General features: G+C 38.4%; 1 protein-coding gene across 1 annotated transcript in view; it reads left to right on the forward strand.

The window, feature by feature from the left end:
- Positions 1-3,144: 3,144 nt before the first annotated feature.
- LOC149312521 (WD repeat-containing protein 1) overlaps positions 3,145-21,320 on the forward strand; it is a 33,711-nt gene continuing 15,535 nt past the window's right edge. The window contains exons 1-4 of the mRNA XM_089524789.1: positions 3,145-3,340; positions 4,977-5,098; positions 17,209-17,299; positions 19,921-20,068. Coding sequence (XP_089380915.1) covers positions 3,325-3,340; positions 4,977-5,098; positions 17,209-17,299; positions 19,921-20,068 — 377 coding nt within the window. The 5' untranslated portion in view covers positions 3,145-3,324. The remainder of the gene's footprint in view (positions 3,341-4,976; positions 5,099-17,208; positions 17,300-19,920; positions 20,069-21,320) is intronic.

Raw genomic sequence — 21,320 nt, forward strand, 5'->3', positions numbered from 1 at the left:
AGGAGGAGCTTCAATGAATTAAACACCAGGAGGAGGGCAGGGAGCAGCGTTGCCAATTTCCCTGGAATCCGGGGAATTTAATTAATTTCTTTCCAGGGATTTTGACTGAATATTCCAATAAATATTGGGGGATTCCAAGGATTTGGGTAAAACATTGCGGGGAATGTAATGTCTTCGAGGCTTGTTGGCAACACTGGCAGGGAGCTCTAGGGCTGATGTTGTTGTTAACCACCTTTGAGTTGATCTCTCGACTCATGGCAACTCTGTCCTTCACTGTTCTGCTTATTTTGTTTGTTTGTTTGTTTTATTTTTATGCCGCCTTTTATCCCAAAAAAGGGACCCAAGGCAGCTCACAATATAAAAGCACATTAAAACAAAAATTTAAAAAATATTAACACAACATTGAAATTTAAGACATACAAAAGTTAAAAACATAATCTAAAAATCCGAAACAACCCCATTCCCCAAATAAAACCAGGCTCGCCTGATTTTAAAAAGCCTGCTGCATAGGAATGCACCATGACCTCCCTAATAGAGCCCCTCCATCTACTATGCGGCTTTCCTCTCTTTCTACTTCCTTCTACCTTTCCTAGCATTACTGTTTTGTCCAGTGAGTCATGCCTTCCCATGATGTGTCTGAGATATGACAGCCTCAGGCCTGTTACAGACTGCCAAAATAAAGCTGCTTCGAGTCTCTTTGGAGATATGCTGTTTAAATGATGCATGCATCCTAAGAATCCGGAAGCTGCACCAAAGCTGCACTCCGGTGCTTAGGAATGGAGTGTGGCTTTGGCGTGACCTCCGGACTCTTAGGACCCATGCATCATTTAAACAGCATACCTCCAAAGAGACCCGAAGCAGCTTTATTTTGGCAGTCTGTAACAGGCCTCAGTTTTGTCATCTTGGCTTCCAGGGAGATCTCTGGCTGGCTTGATCTGCTTTAGGACCCATTTATTTGTCCTTTTTGGCCTTCCACGGGATCCTCAGCACTCTCTTAGATTGGTAAACAAATATGTTTATATTGTTGAATGAGGAATAATAATAATAATAATAATAATAATACATTTTATTTATATACCGCTTTTCCACAGATCAAAGCGGTGTACAGACAATTAAAACCATACAGACATTTCATAAAAGGATAAAATCCCATAATAAAACCATACAATTACAGAACTCTATGCACAATCATTCGCCTTCAAGGGCAACAGGGTAGATAACTTCATTCTTCAGGGAGGAAGGCTTGACAAAAAAGAAGAATTTTAAGCCTCTTTTTGAATGTTTCTATAAATATGGAAACATGGAAATATAAAAGACTATGGAATATATATATATATATATATATATATTTTAAAGGAATCCTCAGCACTCTTTTCCAGCACATCTCAAATGAACTGATTTTCTTCCAGTCTTGTTTCTTCGCTGTCCAGCTCTCACATCCATACATGGTTCCAGGAAAAAGAATGGCTTGTATTTTGTGGCCAATACCACAACATTTAGGGTCAACGCAGGCGGTTTATTCGTGAGAAACCACAGCCAGGTGTGTCAACCTCGGTCACATCTCTGCAGGATCCACAGACACTGCGCAGAATACATTTGCATTAGGGAGCCTTGGTGGCGCAGTGCTTACATGCCAGTATTGCAGCCAGAAGGTTGTGAGTTCTAATCCCAGGCAGGGCTCCAGGGTCCACTCAGCTGTCCATAAAATGAGTACACAGCTTGTTGGGGGCAACTGGCTTACGCATTGTAAACCACTGAGGGAGTGCTAGTGATTTTATTATTAAGCGATATAGAAATGTAAATGCTATTGTTATAAAGAGAGGCAGGTTGGCCCCAGTCCACAAAGCTGGGATCCAGGCAGGAGCTTTTCTTCAGCTGACTTGCATGCAGATACGCCGTATTCAGAAAGGATGTTGGCAAACTGGAGCGTGTCCAGAGGAGGTCCACCATAATGGTGAAGGGCCTGGAAGCCATGCCTTATGACAGTGGTTCCCAACCTGTGGGTCGGGACCCCTTTGGTGGTCGAACGACCCTTTCACAGGGGTCACCTAAGACCATTTGAAAACACATATTTGCACGTAGCAATGAAAATAATTGTACGGTTGGGGGTCGCCACAACATGAGGAACTGTATTAAAGGGTCAAGGCATTACAAAGGTTGGGAACCACTGCCTTATGAGGAAAGACTTAGGGAGCTGTGTATGTTTAGCCTTGGAAAGAGATGGTTAAGAGGTTGCTTGATAGCCCTGTTTAAGTATTTGAAGGGATGTTATATTGAGGAGGGAGCGAGCTTGTTTTCTGCTGCTCCAGAGACTAGGACCCGGAACAATGGATGCAAGCTACAGGAAAAGAGATTCCAGCTCAACATTAGGAGGAACCTCCGGACAGTCAGGGCTGTTCGACAGCGGAACAATCTTCCTTGGAGTGTAGTGGAGGTCTTTAAACAGAGGCTGGATGGCCATCTGTCAATGGGGATGCTTCGATGGAGAGTTCCTGCATGGCAGAATGGGGTTGGACTGGATGGCCCTTGGGGTCTCTTCCAACTCTTACTTGGAAAAGCAAGGCATTGTGGCTTTCAGTGTTGCAAAGAAAAAGCCCTTCCCACCCACACAATTAGAATAAATTACAATTACAATTAACGATTGGAATAGTTTTTTTGAGGCTGCTGCATCCACACTGCAAAAATAACCCGGATTGACCCCACTTTAACCTCCATGGCTTAATGCTGGGGAAGCCAGCATTGATGATAATCATAGTAATAATAAGTCTGGGAACTGTGCTTTATTGTGGGCACCAGAGGTCTCACAAAACCCCAGTTCCCAGATTCCCACAACATTGAGCCAGGACCGTGATGAAACCGGATTATCCTTCCAGTGCGGATGTATTGTAGACATCCCTTGTTTCTATGGGCAGCAGTTCGAACCCGGAAACCGAGAGCCTGGTATCAGTTTATCTATTTCTGCGTCTATCGCTGACGTCGAGGTGCGCGCTGACGTCATCGGAGACCTGGGAGGTGCTGTTGGAGCTGGTGTTAGCAGCAGCAGCAGCAGCAGCATCCTTTTCCCTGGGAGGGCGGGGCTTGCTGGGCGGCATTTCCGGGACGGGCGGGCTCTAGGCGCGGCAGCCTTGGCTGGAAGCGCGCGCGAGCAGAGTTGACTATATATGGTCAAAGCCAGGGGGAGAGCGCGAGCGAGCGAGGAGGAAAAAGCGGTGCGAGCGGGCGCTTCCTGGTTATTGGTGGCTCTGGGAGTGGACGGCGCGGTCGGGCGAGGATTTTGGCTCTCCATTCTAAAAAGGTGGCATTTGTCGCAGTTGAGAAGCGAAGATGCCTCATGAGCTGAGTAAGTGCTGCAGCCCCTCCATGGAAGGAGGAGGGAGGGAGGAGGGTCGCCCCTGGCCATGCCAACGCCTGGCTCTGGCTGTCACCCAGGCACTGCTCTCCCCTTCCCTTCCCTGCCTCTTGCAAGGGAAGGGAAGGAACCATTATTCAACGTTATTTCCCATAATTCCACATTATTCCACCTTGAGGGGATCCCTGCATTGCAAAGTATCCCCCTCCCATGTATATGTGTGTGTGTGTGTATTGTCAATTTGCACAATGCAATTAGAAAAATTAGGGCAAAGAAACGGTTCCATTTATATATATATATATATATGCAATTTGCACATTGCAATTAGCAAAATTAGCGTTTCATCACCTGTCCTTTCTCTCTCAATCCCTAAGAGAATTGGGAAGGTGAGCCACTATGGACCCTCTCTCTCTCTCCTCCCATTTAGTTGATATTCCCAGCAACAAGTTACATAGGGGCTGCTTGAGGAGGAGGAGTTGTTGTTGTTGTTGTTGTTGTTGCTTCTTGTTTTTTCCAGAGGTCTTGGTGATCCATTGCTGCTTGTATTCTTATTATTGTTGTTGTGTGGGGATTATTAGGCTATTTGTTTAATGGGAGGGAGGGGATAGTGGGATTTGTTTTCATACTGTATGGGTTTTATTACTGTTATTATTACTGTTGTAAGCCACCCCGATCCTATCGAAGAGGCAGGATAAAAATAATTTTTATTATTATTATTTTCATTATTATTATTAATATTGTATTATTGTTATTATATTTTTCTTTTAATATTATTATAAAATATTTTATTTTATTTTTATTATAAAATATTTTTATTTTATTTTTATTTATTTTATTTTTATTTTTATTATAAAATATTTTTATTTTATTTTTATTTATTTTATTTTATTTTATATTATTGTTATAAAATATTTTTTTAATTTTTATTTATTTTATTTTTACTATTATTAAATATTTTAATTTTATTTTTATTTATTTTATTTTATATTATTGTTATAATTTATTATTATTATTATTAATTTTTTTATTTTTTATTTTATATTATTATTGTTATAAAATATTTCTATTTATTTTTATTTATTTTATTTTATATTATTGTTATAAAATATTTTTATTTTATTTTTATTATTATTAAATATTTTTATTTTATTTATTTTATTTTATATTATTGTTATAATTTATTATTATTATTATTAATTTTTTATTTTTTTATTTTATATTATTATTGTTATAAAATATTTTTGTTTTATTTTTTTATTTTATATTATTGTTATAAAATATTTTTATTTTATTTTTATTATTATTAAATATTTTTATTTTATTTATTTTATTTTATATTATTGTTGCTATAAAATGTTTTTATTTTATTTTTATTTATTTTATTTTATGTTATTGCTATAAAATATTTTTATTTTATTTCTATTTATTTTATTTTATATTATTGTTGTTATAAAATATTTTTATTTTATTTCTATTTATTTTATTTTATATTATTGTTGTTATAAAATATTATTATTTTATTTTTATTTATTTTATTTTTATTATTATAAAATATTATTATTTTATTTTTATTTATTGTTACTATTATTATTTTACTCTCTCTCTCTTTCTCTTTTATTATGTGTAGAAAAAGTGTTTGCCAGCCTCCCTCAGGTCGAAAGAGGCGTCTCCAAAATCATTGGGGGAGACCCGAAGGGCAACAACTTTCTGTACACGAACGGGAAATGTGTCATCATCCGCAACATCGATGTAATGTATCCCTTCCTCTCCCCTTCCCTTCCTTCGTAATATGTGCTTTATTTTAAATATATAGCTTTCCTGAGGGCTAATTCCAAGGTCAGGCTGGTCTTGGGGCAGTTGGATAGGGAATGCATTATTAGGTCCAGAAGAGGAAAAATGACTCACAGCAGCTGAGAATAAACCAAGAGATGAGCTTTGCATCCAGGAATTGCCTTCTTGGAAACTAAAATGGTGGTGGTTTTGTACAGAGAGGTGTTGTGGGTCATGTTTCTAATGTTGATCCTAATGAATGGTGAAAGTTGGATATTTATTTATTTATACCCGCCCTTCAGCCCTAAAGGGTTGAATATTTATATTTATATAAAATATTTATGCATCCGCACTGGAACAATAATCTGTTTTGACACCGCCTTAACTGGCTTGGCTCAAGGCTATGGAGTTCTGGGAATGGTAGTTTGTTGTGGCCCCAGAGTGGAGCTAGCAGAGGTACACTTTTTGGACAAGTTGACTGAGAAGAACTATGGCGGGTGCTGATAATTTAGGTCCAAAATACTCTGCATAAATATTCCAGTTTCAGCCCGCTTTAACTGTTTTGTGAGACATTTAGGCCTGTTACAGACTGCCAAAATAAAGCCGCTTCGTGTCTCTTTGGAGGTATGCTATTTAAATGATGCATGGGTCCTAAGAGTCCGGAGGTCGCACCAAAGCCACACTCCATTCCTAAGCACTGGAGTGCAGCTTTGGTACTGCTTCCGGATTCTTAGGATGCATGCATCATTTAAACAGCATACCTCCAAAGAGACCCAAAGCAGCTTTATTTTGGCAGTCTGTAACAGGCCTTAGTCTTCTCTGTCAAAGAGTTCTGGGGCTACAACAAACTACAGTTCCCAGAGTTTCATAGCCAAGACAGTTAAAGCAGTCTCAGATCGGATTATTGCTGCAGTATAGATGAAGCCGATATCGTGATGCTGAAGAATTCTTAAGAATTCAACTTCACCTCCTTTCTCTCGTTGTGCTTTTCATTATCTTACAATTAGCAGAGGCAGAATCCAGTGGTTGCCTCCCTCCCCCCTTTTTACTGGGATGTGCTTCATTAGGGAAATGTTTTTGGATGAAAATGAGAACTTGTAAATGTCTTCCTTTTTTAACATAGCATGGTTTAGACTGTAATTACAAAAGGCTTTTTGCGGTTGCTTATGTTGCCTCAGGACAGAACAGCACAGTCAGCAGTTCTGGGGCCTAAAGCCATGGCCGGCAGCAAGGAAACTGTCATGGTATTTAAATTTAAGGTCCAAAATGCAGAAATCATCCACTTTGAGACCGCTTTAACTGCCCTGGCTCAGTGCTAGGGAATCCTAGGGATTGTATTTGGTTGTGGCTCCAGAGCTATCCTGACAGAAAAGGCCAAATGTGTCACAAAACTACAGTTCCCAGAATTCGCTAGCACTGAGCCAGGGCAGTTAAAGCAGTCTCAAACTGGATTATTCCTACAAAGTGTTTTGGACTTAAGTTATCAGTACCCACCATAGTTTTTCTCAGTCAACTCGTCTAAAAAGCGTACCTCTGCTAGCAATGTTTGTGTTTCTAGGGACACAGCCCTTCAGTCTGGTGAAACTTTTTATTACTGGGAATTACTCATGGAAAATTCCTCTTTGCAGTGCTGAAAACCACATGGTTAGGCATTTCTTACATGGACAGTGTTGATTTTTGGAAGTGACTAGAAGAAGATTCCTGTGTTACAAATACATAATATTGCTGCTAGTGTCTTTAGAGAAGCCAGACATTACATTTTGCAGAAATCATTTCCAAACCATTATGTGGAAACAGTCTTTGACAGATTTGTTGTGGTGTGCATTCCCTGCCCAACTGAGTCCCAACCCAGTTCTTTATGATGGATCTAGAGCTGGGGGAGTGTTCTCAGATTGCGGTGCTTATCAGGAATGGTCTGCCTCCAGAGCTCAAAATGGCATCTGACAAATCCCTGTACTCCTGGGAGGAAGAGGGACAGATTGCGGTGACCCCAAATCTTGGCTGGCCATCCATCAAAATGTATGAATACACATAAATAATTACCGGGGGGGGGGGGGAGTTGTACAACTTGGAAAGCAAAATGTTGTGATATGTTTGGACTGGAGAAGGAGGCTTGTTCCGTTTCATTAATGGAGCCCTTCCAGTACTGTATTGTGATCTGTAGAAGAGTAGGCAGTAATCAAACCAAACCATGGGGATTAGTGCCTTTACTGTCACTCACAGTACACTTCTGTTTGGTGATACATCTGCCACAGGAGGACTACCATGGACACAGTTTGCTAGCCTCTGCAGATGTGTGCAAGGATAACAGAAAGGCTGGTTATTGCTTCATTCAAGTTGACCATTGTGAGATAGAATGAATAATAGGAGGTACTCGGTTCTGAAGCTCCAGTTGCTAAGCTCAAGCCAATATACTTTATAAGATTAAACAATCTGTAGCGTTTTGCCTTGGATGCTGGTGTTGAAAGACACTCCCAACAGCAATCTTAAAATGTTTTCCTAGAATAGAATTTGTAAACTGGACAGCAAAATTATATAGAGAGAGTACATAAAATTAAAGTGTATACAGTGAGCCTTCTGTATCCATGGATTCTGTATTCATGGCTTGAATGCACAGTTTGATATTTTCAAGCCACCATCCATTTCTTGAAAATATTCCAAAAATATCAATTCCAAAAATAAAACCTAGATTTTGCTATGTGTATAAGGAACACCATTTTACTATGCCCCTGTATATAATGAGACTGGAATACTAAGAATACTGTTGAGATCAAAACTACAATTTTATAAAATCACATTTGCATTCCATTCCTCTTCCAGCAAAGTCAGGGCAGCATAGTGCACCCCAGTGCACCACTTGATTTGCTATATCACACTTGTTCTTGTGTACTGTATTCCAAGCCCATCATGAATGCAGTTGTGTGTATGAATATAGAGTATGTTGGTTCTGGCATTTGGATAAAAAACAAAAACAGTCTTGGAAGACTTTGAAGGCTACCAGTAATTATGGAATAAGCTTTTGTAGACTAGACTGCATTTCCTGAGATGTGTGAAAGCAGAAAACACAAACACGGGTGTAAAGCAGGTAAAGTGATCCATTGTCAATGATATTCATATAGTAAAACTGACAATTATTTATTTTATGGTATTTATACCCCGCCCTTCGGCCCTAAAGGCTATCAGAGTGGCTTATTAGTCTGACGCTTAAATATATTCAAAATAATCATAATGACTATTCACAGTAACTGGTGTAACGTGATAAGAAACAAATCTCTTAATTCATGCCCTGATGGAGAACACCAAATATTTTGAGAATTTAGCAGCTTTCACTCTCTTTAAAATTCCTTTATTGCAGAATGGCAGCGTCCAGCTTGGAAGTAGCATTTTGTGTGACTGAACAGGCTTCCTGGTTGTATCTGAATGTTGTAATTCTGAATCATAGAGTTGGAAGAGACCACAAGGGCCATCCAGTCCAACCCCTTGCCATGCAGGAAATCCAAATCAAAGCATCCCCAGCAGATGGCCATCTAGCCTCTGCTTAAAGACCTCCAAGGAAGGAGGTCTTTAAGCAGAGCATTATAAAGAATGTTTTCAACACCATGCAGCCATCATCCTCACTAAGGTAGTAAACCTGAACCTGGACTTCTGTGATGGAAATACTGAACAGAAAATTAAGCACCTACTTTTCTCCCCATCATGTACACATATACTTGCAAATGACATTAAATTATGTAAAACTGACTCACATTAAGTTGGGCTGAAGACTGTAGCCTTTGACTCTGATCTCCTTATTGGTTGGTTGGCTTTGGCAACCCTCCATGTGAGATAAGATGTAGCATCCAGTTGTGCATTGAAGGTTCCACCATCCTCTTCTCAACACTTTACACAACTTAACCACCACCACCACCCCATCACAAACCCTACACTTTTCCTTAAACAGAAAAGGTTGAAGATTGTAGCTCTTGCGTGTTTAATTTTAGTCTAGGTGTGTCAGCTTGATTTAAATAGGGGGTGAGGCAGCTTCTTAATTATGCACCATGCTTGTGAACTGTGTTTGAGTTGGGAGGGGGTACAATTTTGACACAGCAACATTTCAATGCCTCCATTAACAAACCTTTAACAAAGAAGCTGTTTTATAAAGTTTTCTTATGGCCACCCAGTCCCCCTTTCCTCCTTGTCCTCTATCTAGCTTGACATTTTTAGTAGCACAATAGGAAGAATGGTGGAGGGCTGGAGAAACACAGACTTCTAGTTTCTGTGTAACTGAGGTATACCTGTAGTGATCAAAGAGAAAGCATAGTATAATCTAGCAGTAATTCGTTCAGAATTATATTTCAACAAGCAGCCAGCCATTTGCTAAAATATGTAAAATGTAAGCCCATCAAGTAAATCATTCAAGGAAGGATGAGTGAAAATGTGATAGATTATAAATTAATATAAAATAAGTTGTCAGTTCATATAGGTAGACTTTTTCACCCTTGACTATATCTTTCAGGCATCTTGTCCTGTGTTTATAACAAACAGTATGGGAGGTAAGGTGTACCACGTGGAAGTTCTTAAACTGTTCTAGAAAGCACCATGAAATCATCAGTTAAGACTGGATTATCCAACTGCATTAATATTTTACTTTGGTGGCTCCCTCTTCCACCACAGTATTAGAGAGTAAGTTGCAGGCTGTCACATGTATATCACATTTCAGTGCTGGGGGGGAAAACCTTTTTGAATTAGAGTACTACATAGCTGAATGCATTTAAGTTTTGGTTGATTGGTTCATCACCAACCTTAAATATGTTGTTCTTTTTTTCTTTCAGAGCTTTCTTATTCCTGTTACAGACTGCCAAAATAAAGCTGCTTCTGGTCTCTTTGGAGGTATGCCGCTTAAATGATGCATGCATCCTAAGAATCCGGAAGCTGCACCAAAGCTGCACTCCAGTGCTTAGGAATGGAGTGTGGCTTTGGCGCGACCTCTGGACTCTTAGGACCCATGCATCATTTAAATAGCATACCTCCAAAGAGACCCGAAGCAGCTTTGTTTTGGCAGTCTGTAACAGGCCTTAGTTTCTGGTTTCAGTGACTTGTCAAAGTGAGTTTCTCTTGTTTGTGTTTGCTGAAAGAGGAGGTGTGAATGTTGGATGCTACAGAAATTATCATAGCCTTAATGTTCTAGCTTTAGTCTTTTTAGTAAATGAGTACCCAGCTTGTTGGGGGCAATTGGCTTAGACGTTATAAACTGCTTAGGGAGTGCTAGTTCACTGATAAGCATTGTAGAAATGTACCGTATATACTTGACTCTAAGTCAACCTCATGTATAAGTTGAGGGCAGGTTTTGGGGGCAAAATTATGGATTTTGATATGACCCTTGGATAGGTCAAGGGTAAAACTTAGGGACATGCAACAAAAGATCCAAATGATGAAGCAAAGGAAAACAATGCCAAAGAACATACAAACTTCTGGCAGGCATAATAGTTTTGGCTCACACTGAAGGATGAATGGAAGAGAAAGCAGAGAGAGGTCAGTGCTTCCAAGACAGATACCACTCTTACCTTTTACCAGGGATGGTTCTCTTTTTAATAACAGTTAAAGTATAGTATTTACATTGACCCATGAATAAGTCGACCTAGGTTTTTGGGGTCAATTTTTTGACTAACATTTCTAGACTTATACATGGGTATATGCAGTACTTGCTATTACTATTGACTCAAACAAGAAAGAAGAAACCAACCTTCTAGTAAGTCTTGGTATTATCAGCTGTACCTACGGAATCTTTTAAATAGGAAATCATCAGATGGTTATATTCTAACCCCCCCTCCATGGTGTGTAGATGTGTGCTGAAAAAACAGCAATTTGTCAGGTGAAACAAAAAGGCAAGAAAAGAGTAAAGTACAGCTTAGTTCAAATTTTCATTTACATTTAATTATCAGGAGTCCAACACAATGCATTGTGGGCTCACCTCGGCACACGAGAACTTCGTGTGCCTCTCTTCTGCACACATGAAAACAATAAAGGCTTCAATTTCATATTTAAAACAAACCACAGTTCTTTGTTATGTCTAAACTTGACATTGTTTCTTGCTATTTCAAATCAATCAGCTTTGAAACCATATTATGATTTTCATTTATTTTAACTAGTATTGGGAATAAATAGTAAGCATTCTCTCCTCATGCTCATTCTCATCCCCATATGCAGAGTAGCTCTGTTTGAGAAATAGGATGAAAGACTCGGGTTTGTAGTGTGTGTTAGAAATGTACAGCTGGCTGCGTTTGAAATATATGAGCTTGAAACTAATTTACATAATTCTAAACCTCATTGCACAAATGAACCTTAACTTCATGTGTGTATACTTCCAAGACAGACATGAGGGAACTGGAAACTCTTGCTCCCAATTTCATCTAATCACATGGTTTATATGTTAGCCTAGAGAAATTGAGTTTAGTCTTAACCAGTGCTGAGCCAATTGTGGCAACTTTAAACTATGGTTTACAATCCTGGCTTATTTCCATATACTGTTGTTACAATTGAGAAAATGGAAACAAAAACTTCCCATTTCCTTATGGCCATGCTGGGGAGGCAGCAGAGCATGGCTAGAGAAAGAGAGGATGGGCCTCTACCGCCTGCAACCTCGCCTTGGTTTTCCAAAAGTAGGCAATACTTTTTGATATGTCACTCTTCTCTAAGCTTACAAACAATCTTCTCTCTGCCTTTGATGCCTGCAACCCAGGTGACTGAAGGTGACCAGTCTGTTTGCATCTTGAGAGGCATGCCATGAACTGCAGACTGCATGGACACATGAGCCATAAGCATTCTTGAGCCACAGACTGGCCATGCATGTTCTCTAAAAAAATTTTTTAAACATTTTTGTATATTAATAGTACTTCTAACACTCATCATCATCATCATCATATGGCTACTGTTGCTACTGTTGTTAGCATACAAACAAAACAAAGCTTGGGTAGGAAAAGGTGCCAAGAAATAAATCTACTTCAGATGCTGTGAATAATGGAAAACTCAACAATTCAAATGGAAAACTCAACAATTCAAATTCATGGACAAAAATTAATATTCTGTTATAACCTGGTATACGGAGTACCACCTTTTGACCAGTGATTGGTCATGGGAGTGCAGGCAGGTTCGGTGTGCCTTGCTTTACATAGCGGAAGAAAAGAGCCAACTGAAAGAAACAAGCAAGCATGCTGGAGGGCCTAGTGGATGAAGGCTGCTAATTTCCCTGGCAGCACAAGTAAGCCGGGCAATATCCAGGCACATATATGCCCCCCCCCCCATATTGGCTTGTTGTTGTGCAGCTCAGGAAAGGAGCAGACTTCATCCGCTGCCATAAACTGCAGTGTTGGTGCTTTAATAGGATTTTAGCCATAGTCTCCTTGCATCCACAAGGACTTGGAAGATCTTTGTCCATTGTCTATCAGCATTCACACCACAAGGAAGCAGATTTAAAGTGCATGAACATGACCATGTATAACATATTCTCTAAAACAAATTCATAGGATAACATCAAACTAAGATGATGCCACCCCAGGGCATGCCCAGATGCAACAGTGCATCTTTTTCAATAGCAGAGAACCCAGATTTAGCAGAACCCTTTAATAAAAACATAGCGAGGAAACCAGAAGATACAAAACAGCAGTTTTTCTTGAAACAATGTGTTGTGGTTGTTGTGTGCCTTCAGGACATTTCTGACTTATGGTGACACTAAGGGGACTCTTATCAGAGGGTCTTCTTGGCAAATTTTGTTGAGAGGGAGTTTGCCTTTGCCTTGACGCTGAGAGAGTGTGATTTAGTCACCCTGTGGTTTCCCATGGCTGAGTGGGGATTTGAACCCTGGTTATTGTAGTCATATTCCAACCCTGAAACTACTAAACCATGCTGGCTCTCTTAAATGTACAGAGGGAGTGAACATGAAGCTATATCAGCTTTCAATGGAATGCCCATTTCCTTGGCATACACTCTCAGCTGAGCAGGATGGAGAGATTGAGCAGCACCTGGCATACCTTGAGTTATGTTTGCATATGTCACAGACAGGAGGCTAGGCCCTAAGTAGTGGATTTGGTGATCATTTATGAATTGCTATTGTGGGTTTGATCCTTTTTGAAGGACCAATATATTCACTCAACAGGATGGGAGTGTTGGTGCATATGCTGGATGTCTGTATGGACACGAGAAAATGCTTTAGAGGTTTTATCATTTGGTACTTATGTAAAGGATATTTAAACTGCTTCTCTGAATATGGTATGAATTCTTCTTCTGACCCTTTTAGGTGATCTGTGGATATCACATTTGGCCCAATGGTTCCAAAGGAAGAGCTTTTCTGCTGTTTTCAGATCCTAGCTGAATAAACCCTCATTTAACAGAAGGAACCTTAGGTATCTTTGCTTATCTAGCAAACATTCAGTGACAGGTTGTGTGTGTGTGTGTGGCAGGGTGGAATTGTGATGTGTGGGTGTTGAAAGAAACTCAGTACCATACTGCTGATTCACTGGGACTCTGAATCACTTTTATAAATTTAAAACAAGGAATGCATGTTTTGGAATGATTTCAGTGATGACTGCTGTAGAGATAAGGTTTCTGGATGGAATTTGTTATACACTAGGCATTTTACAAAAACTTAATTTAGAAAATATTAAAATGTTGTGCAAATGTTAGCCCCAGTACAGGTTCCTTTGTGCTTATATATTTTGTACTCTGGAGTTATGTATTATGGAGTTACTGTGTTATATTTATAGAAAGTGTGTTACAGGCTGGATGCCAAATATACAGGTGGAGGAACCACAGCAGTGTTAAGTAGCCACATTCTCCCCTCAGTTTTGATGACATGCTGGAAGTGCCTGTAGCTATGTTTGTCCTTTGTAATTATTTACAATATATCTCGGACATATGTTATGCACTTTTTGTGTTAGTGTACCTATGTTTAAATCTTGCCCGAATGATTAAACTGCCATCCGTTCTGTCATTTTTCAAATCTGTATTGTAGAAGAAGCTTGAAAATAGCCAGTGTCTGTGGGCCCATGTTTTAGGGTGAAATATTTTATTACAACGGTGGGGAAAATCATGGTCCAAAAGAATTAATACACCTTAAACTATGATTTGAAGGAAAAAAATATAAAATGGAATATAGGTGGCATCTCACTCCTTAGAAGTTAGCTAAAATGAATAAGAACATTAAAAGTATATACAGTCGGCCCTTCTTATACACGGATTTTTTATACACGGATTCAAGCATACACGGTTTGAAAATGTCCCAAAAAAGTATACATTTACCTTGATTTTTTATTTTTTATAAGGGACACCATTTTGCTATGTCATTATATTTAATGGGACTTGAGCATACACGGATTTTGTTATACACGGGGGATCTTGGAACCAAACCCCAGTGTATAACAAGGGTCCACTGTATTGGAAATTTGAAAATGAACCGTGAACCTTTTATCACTTGTGGTGGTCATGTAAATTGGCCAGAAGATATTGCAACTCAATCCATAACCAAGTAACAAAAATTTTGAATATAAAAGAGAATGCTGACCCAAAAATTTACCTGCTAAGTATGATAACAAATGAGAATCTGGAGAAAAAGTACAGAAAACCTATATTTTTATGACCACAGCCACACAAGTGTTAAATGCAAGCAAGTGGAAGAAAAAAGAATGTCCACATGTAAAAGACTGGATTCTGAAATTATAAGACTGTATGGAAAATTGATAAGTTGATTCAGATGTTAAAACAAATCATTAGAAAAATTTGAAACACAGTGGAAAGTATTGAAAATGTATTTCCAACAGAAAGGAGGTAATGAATTTGTAATTGGTTTAGATTAGGTAATAGAAATAGGTAAGTATTGGTGATAAGAGATATATAGTTTGGAGACAAAAAAGTAACGTCATAATGATTCAGTATCAAAACAATTGAGAAAATAATACCAATAGAAGTGGTGTTTTGTTTGTTATTAATGTATTATCTGTTTTTGTACAGATGTTAGGTATGATGTGTGTTGTTTTTGTATAGGTGTTAGGTATGAAGTGTATTGTCCTTTTGTGATATGTTTTTTAAAATAAATAAACTGAACACACAAACACCCCAAAAGATAATACCCAGTGTCTCAGTTTTTAAATCAGTTTCCAATTTGCCTTGTAGAATAGGGTCCCTATTAATTTGAAACCTCTGAGTTGCTGATGGTTTGAATTTTGCATGCTTCTTGAAGGATACCAGCTTAAATTCAGAGTTGGGTTTTAGGTGCAGGCAGCTGAGTCCATAGATGGAGTTCCTGATTGTCTTTGCTTGGTGAGACATTAACTGTCTTCAGTGATGTGGTTTTTCTGGAAGCTTTTTTGGCTGTTTTGTTGGGAAACTCATTTACATGCTAGACTTCTTCAGTTTTGTTTATTAAATTCAAAATGTCATGTTAATGTTGGACACCGAATTGTTATTTGACTTTTTAACAGCCAAAAGGTATTTGAACTGAAAAAACTTGATTAAGGCCAAAAAAATAAGTCAATTATTCTTACTGAGATTTTAGAAATTATTTTTATTGGATTGCTTTAAAATAATTTAAACGTAAGTCATATGTTTAAAACCTAAGAAGAAAAAGAAGATGTTGAAAATAAGACATTAGCCTAGATACTTCAACATGCCTGAAAATAGATATGCATTCAGAAATATATATGATTTCTAAGACAAATCTTTGATTGTCCAACTTGACCTGTGTTGCAATTGCTAATTGTATTCTAATAAACACATTTTTAAAACTGGAATACTCTGTGGAAAAGTGTTGTAATGTATGTTTTTCCCTTGGAAAACTTCCATCCCACATCATTGGGTTCCACAGTCACATTTTTCATGGTGCAAGTGGTGGCAGTGTCAGGATTGTCCTCACTTTTTGAGTTGCTGTTTATAAAGACCTGTGTTCGTGTAATAATAATAATAATAATAATAATAATAAATTTTATTTATATACCGCTATTCCAGAGATCATAGCGGTGAACAGCAAGTAAGCTAATTTGCAAGTAAGCTAATTAGCCCCCAACAGTCTGGGTACTCATTTTAGCGACCTCGGAAGGATGCAAGCCTGAGTCGAGCTTGGGCCCTTTTGCTGGTCTTGAACTCGCAACCTTGTGGTCTTGAGTGAATGGCTGCAGTACAGTGTAACCCATTACATGGCAGCTCTCTATCCTCCCTGCACCCTTCCGAATATGCATTTAGAACTTACACTTATTTGGAGTTGGAGCATATACATTTGGTGTGTATGCATATTGGTCTGTAATACAGAACGTATATGCACATAATCCAACTTGTTTAACAAAAAACCTCAGATATGTGGAATTTGGGTGCAGAAAGAAGATGAGCAAGCAGAGTCCTTTACCTCATGTAGCAACTACTGCCTGCTCATGGCTTGAGTTCCTCTTTTAGAAGGGCAGACAGGTTTTGTTTTGGTTGTTTTCCATCAGACTGTTCCTCAGGAAGTCAAATTCTAACACTAATGTTGCAACCGGATTTCATTCCCTCCATTTTTCTCTTTAATTTAGTTCAGTGGAGGAATCAGTGGCCGTCTTAGTGCTTCAGATACACACAAATGACAGCATGATCCTTGACTTGCCAGTCCAGTGTTTAATTTCTATATAGTCTGAGAATTTAGTACTAACTAGTCCATGGTAGGAGAAATATTGTCCATGATGATCTTGTTAGATCTGGAGGCAACCACTGGTATAATTGAGAATCAGATGTTGGGGACATAGTTAAATGAGTTTGGCAACTGTCCCTAGGAATTTGCTTCAATGATCTGGCTTCTGCTTGGCAGAAATTAAATAGAGAGGAAACCTGCTAAACATAAAAAGAATACAGTATTGATGTTACAGTGATTTGCATGAAATTTTGTTTTGTTTTTAGAGATATTTGGAAAACAAGTGCATATACATAGGAGGGGGTATTAGAAAGTTAAACATGGGTAACTACTAGCTGTTGGAATCTGTCTCTGTACTTTGGCCAAAGTCTTTATTTCTGTTTTGAGAGTGTTGGTGGCAGAGGGTGTTGACAAGAGGTGCCTGTTTGAAAAGTTATATTTTGAAATTATACTTTTCTCATAGAATCCAGCAATTGCTGACATCTACACTGAACATGCCCATCAAGCTGTGGTCGCCAAGTATGCACCCAGTGGCTTCTACATTGCATCTGGAGGTACAGTATAATGCCACTACGCATGTTGCTTAGAAAAAACATCATAATGTAGCTATTACCTATTTTGCCAAAAGCAAAGTCTATTTGTAATCTGTGGCTGAAATCCTGTGCTGTCTGAGACCTACTTAAGGTCATTAATTTCAGTGGGCTTTGGTTCCCTTTTCTGTTATGTTTTTTGTTATGAGTGTGGTTCTGTTCTGAACATTGTATAATGTGATCGCCATTGAATACACATACATACACACATACACTGCTATAAGGATTTCAAGAAGAAAATATATGAGGAGTGCTCTGAACATTTGAAAATGATACATAAATGCTAATCAGTAGTGTGACTTTGAATGTTTATGCACTAGGTTTCCAAATTGAATTAGGGTATTTTGAGGCCAAAATTCAAGTTGTTTTGCAAAAGTTGTAGTGGATTTCCATTTTCCAACTTAAAAAACACAAGAAACCTTTGCATGAATTACAGGTAGTGTCTCCCTTATCCAGAATTCTGAATTCCAAAATATTCCAAAACTATTTTCATGGGTGTTGAGATAGTGACACTTTTGCTTTCTGATGGTTCATTGTACACAAACTTTGTTTTATGGACAAAATTATTTTTTAAAAAATTGTGTATAAATTTGTTTTCAGGCTATGTGTATAAACGGTATACAAAACATAAATGAATTTGTTGTTCAGACTTGGGTCCCGTCTCCAAGAAAAATCATTATGTGTATGCAGATATTCCAAAATCCACAAAACTCTGAGATCTGTACTGCTCTTTTTCTACAAAAACTTGCTCTATAAATTTTCTCTATAAGTTATGCAAATTTGCCTCCTGCAGTTAGAAATATTTCTCACTCTCTTAACTTGCCAAATGTTGCCGACATATTTTTAAGTCTTGTTTTTGTCCTCAATAAAGGATTAGAAATTTGCTTTTAAATGTCAGGGGGCATGGCCACATCTCTGGTCATGGTTGGATCCACAGCTGATGTTGTGAGTTTCCATCAGCCACTTTTGCTGGGGACCTGCAGAACACAAGAAGCACTAGAAGACCACTTTTTTAGATATCTCCACCTTGAATGAATTCAAAGCATAGTTTGAATAAATAACTTTGAAGATTCCCAGACCGTAACGGTTAGCCTCTTACCTGTCACCTTGGTATTCCCCAAAACATTGTAATCCCCTCTGTTATTCTTTGTTCTTTTTACTTGGCACATTGTAAAAGAATCTGTAGTAGTCTCACAGCATTTCTTTGAATAAGCATGATCTTGATGACTGAAATGTATTGAGCAAAGCACTAATTCTATCCCAAACCCTGTCAGCTTCATTCAAGGCAAACTTTCATATATGGAGGAAGGCTTCTCAGGGCGTTACTGTCGAGAAGTGATTTCAGGCATAAATGTATGTTGTTTTTTTAAACCAGTCACTGAAGACTTTCTAAGTAGACTTCATGCATGGTGGGACAGAGTGGAATGTAGGTTGGGCTGATCTCCTGTTTCCTCCCTTGATTCTTATTGATGGCACTGTCAATGCAAGCAGCCTGGTCTTTATGCTTTTCCTGGAGGGATCAAATGCTTTATGTTACCACTACATTTGGGCATGCAAACTATGATGGTTGCATTTAGTTTTTACTTTATTTCCAGGATTTATATCCTGCCTTTCTCCCTCAATGGGATTCAAGGCGGGTATGCAAGGCTCCACCTATGCAATCAATCTATGAGAAGCAACAAGATCATATCTGTTCTCCTGGGATCCCCTCTTTGCTGCCCTTAATAATGCATAGTCACTCCACTTTTGAATTTGAAACTAAAATAGGATGATGAATTATTTAGACTCCAAAGAATCTATGCAAAAAAATATATTAAAGGCAGAAACATTTCCATAAATATGGTAAATCTCAGCCACATGTTTCCCCCAGCCCCCAAGTGCCAAACACTGGGTGACCAGTGGGAGATGCTGCTGCTCTCAGTACAGTATTTTTGCAAGCATCTTATGGAGTTCCCATCTTATTAGTCTTCCGCCTACTATCCGCACAGTGGTATGGTAACAGCACAGTCTAGTTCTCATCTCATTGAATAGGCAGAAGTTAAATAGAGAGGAAACCTTCTAAACATAAAAAGAATACAGTATTGATGTTACAGTGATTTGCATGAAATTTTGTTTTGTTTTTAGAGATTTTTGGAAAACAAGTGCATATACATAGGAGGGGGTATTAGAAATATTTGATCCATCAACTTTTTCAAACTGATCTTTATAAAGCCCACACAAAAGCAAGCATGTTATATGGACAATACAAACATAGGTCAACATTTCTTCTGTTGTGGTTAAAAATAGACAAGTAAAATAAATGTAGATGAGCAGCTTATTTGCATATACCATGTTGAAACATTCAAAGATCAGCATCAACACGGTATGTTATCCATCATTCTGAGAAAATTTGTTGCAAAACTTTATGTATAGCAAACCAGTCATGATAGCTACAATTTACATAAAATGCTAGCATTCATAATGTCCTAAATGACAGGTGATTTAGAAGAGGTGTGACTGAAAATTTGACTGTAGTATTTGATGGTTATATGCAACAACTTGATCTAATTGGAATAGTAATTTCATCTGCTGCTGTTCTATGACAGATATCTCTGGAAAGCTTAGAATTTGGGATACCACACAGAAGGAACATTTGCTGAAGTATGAATATCAGCCTTTTGCAGGAAAAATAAAAGACATTGCATGGACTGAAGACAGCAAGAGGCTTGCTGCTGTTGGGGAAGGAAGGGAAAAGTGAGTAGGAAGAGAAAATATTAATCAAATTCTCATAGTCTTACAGAAGAATGTATCTGTTTCTTGTGCTTTGATTTCTAGATTCAGAGTTCATTTGACAGCTAGCGATCTTTTAATAGCACATATCCCTGGAAACAGTCTCAGTGATTCAACAAGCTCCTCTTCTGAATCTCTTAAACCATAAATCTGTTTAACATAACTACTGGAAAGAAAGCTGCTTCTTGGAATGTATATTCCAGTCTCCTTCCTTCCACAAAAATAATCTACTGGACTAAAGTTGCTCTTTCTAAAGAATTCTTGTAGTTAAGATAGGGAAAAAGGAAAGGTATGCTTCAAAGGAATCAGATCAGATAAAATAGGATGTGTAGGTGATATGTATCTGCTTCTGTATTATTCCTGTTTTCCTTTAAATTACAACTTCATTTTAGGAGAACATTAATATAATCTGTTAATGTTGATGGATACTCTCTATTGATAGTCTTTTTCCATTTCAGAAGTAAAATGATAATCAGGAAGTGGAGTCAGCTGCATTGCTGCCCAAGTGTAGCATGAGATTCATTCTTTTCTAGAAACATTGGCATTATTTTTTACTCCTTTTTTCTTTTCAGTGATATTATATAAGAAATAGGCTTCAGTAAATGCCCTTAAGATATTAAGCACTCATAACAAGAGCAATTCTTCAGGGATGCTGCTGGTGTTATAACTACAGTAAATTCACTCTGCTCTTTGCTGATATAGACCATACAAAAGGAATACATTAAAGAAACAGCTGTTTATATAGACCTGGCTCAACCCCTTGCTGATTAGGGGCTGAAACAGACGGCCCTATAAAGGGACGGCTTGATGCTGCCCCTTTGAGCACTGGATCAGGGCCGCAGCAACTGCACTCCATGGCTCCGATCTGACTCTTTTCCAGGGCAAAAAGAAGCTGCAAAATGCTGCCCCTTTTGCCCTGGAAAAAGGGTGCCTTTTCTGTGGCTGCTTTTCAGTGCTCCTGCAGCATGCCGCCGGAGTACCACAATGCTGCTGGTTGTCTGGTCAGGCAGGTGGCATGATGCTGGCTTGGGGGCAGTTGCAGGGCATGTGTCATCTGAAGGCTGCACCCCCCACGCCACCCCGAAGCCAGTTGAAACTGCTGGTATGTTTCACCCCCTAAGTTATTCCATGAGCATGGAAATGAGATGAATTGTTTTAGTATTTAAAAGGAGCTTCAGATGGCTGGCCAGAATAGTATTACAGAGGTTCATTCTTC

This window comes from Sceloporus occidentalis, unplaced genomic scaffold, assembly GCF_023333645.1.
Source record: "Sceloporus occidentalis isolate IW3139 unplaced genomic scaffold, rSceOcc1.0.p SCAF_5, whole genome shotgun sequence".
NCBI classification, from domain to species: Eukaryota; Metazoa; Chordata; class Lepidosauria; order Squamata; family Phrynosomatidae; genus Sceloporus; species Sceloporus occidentalis.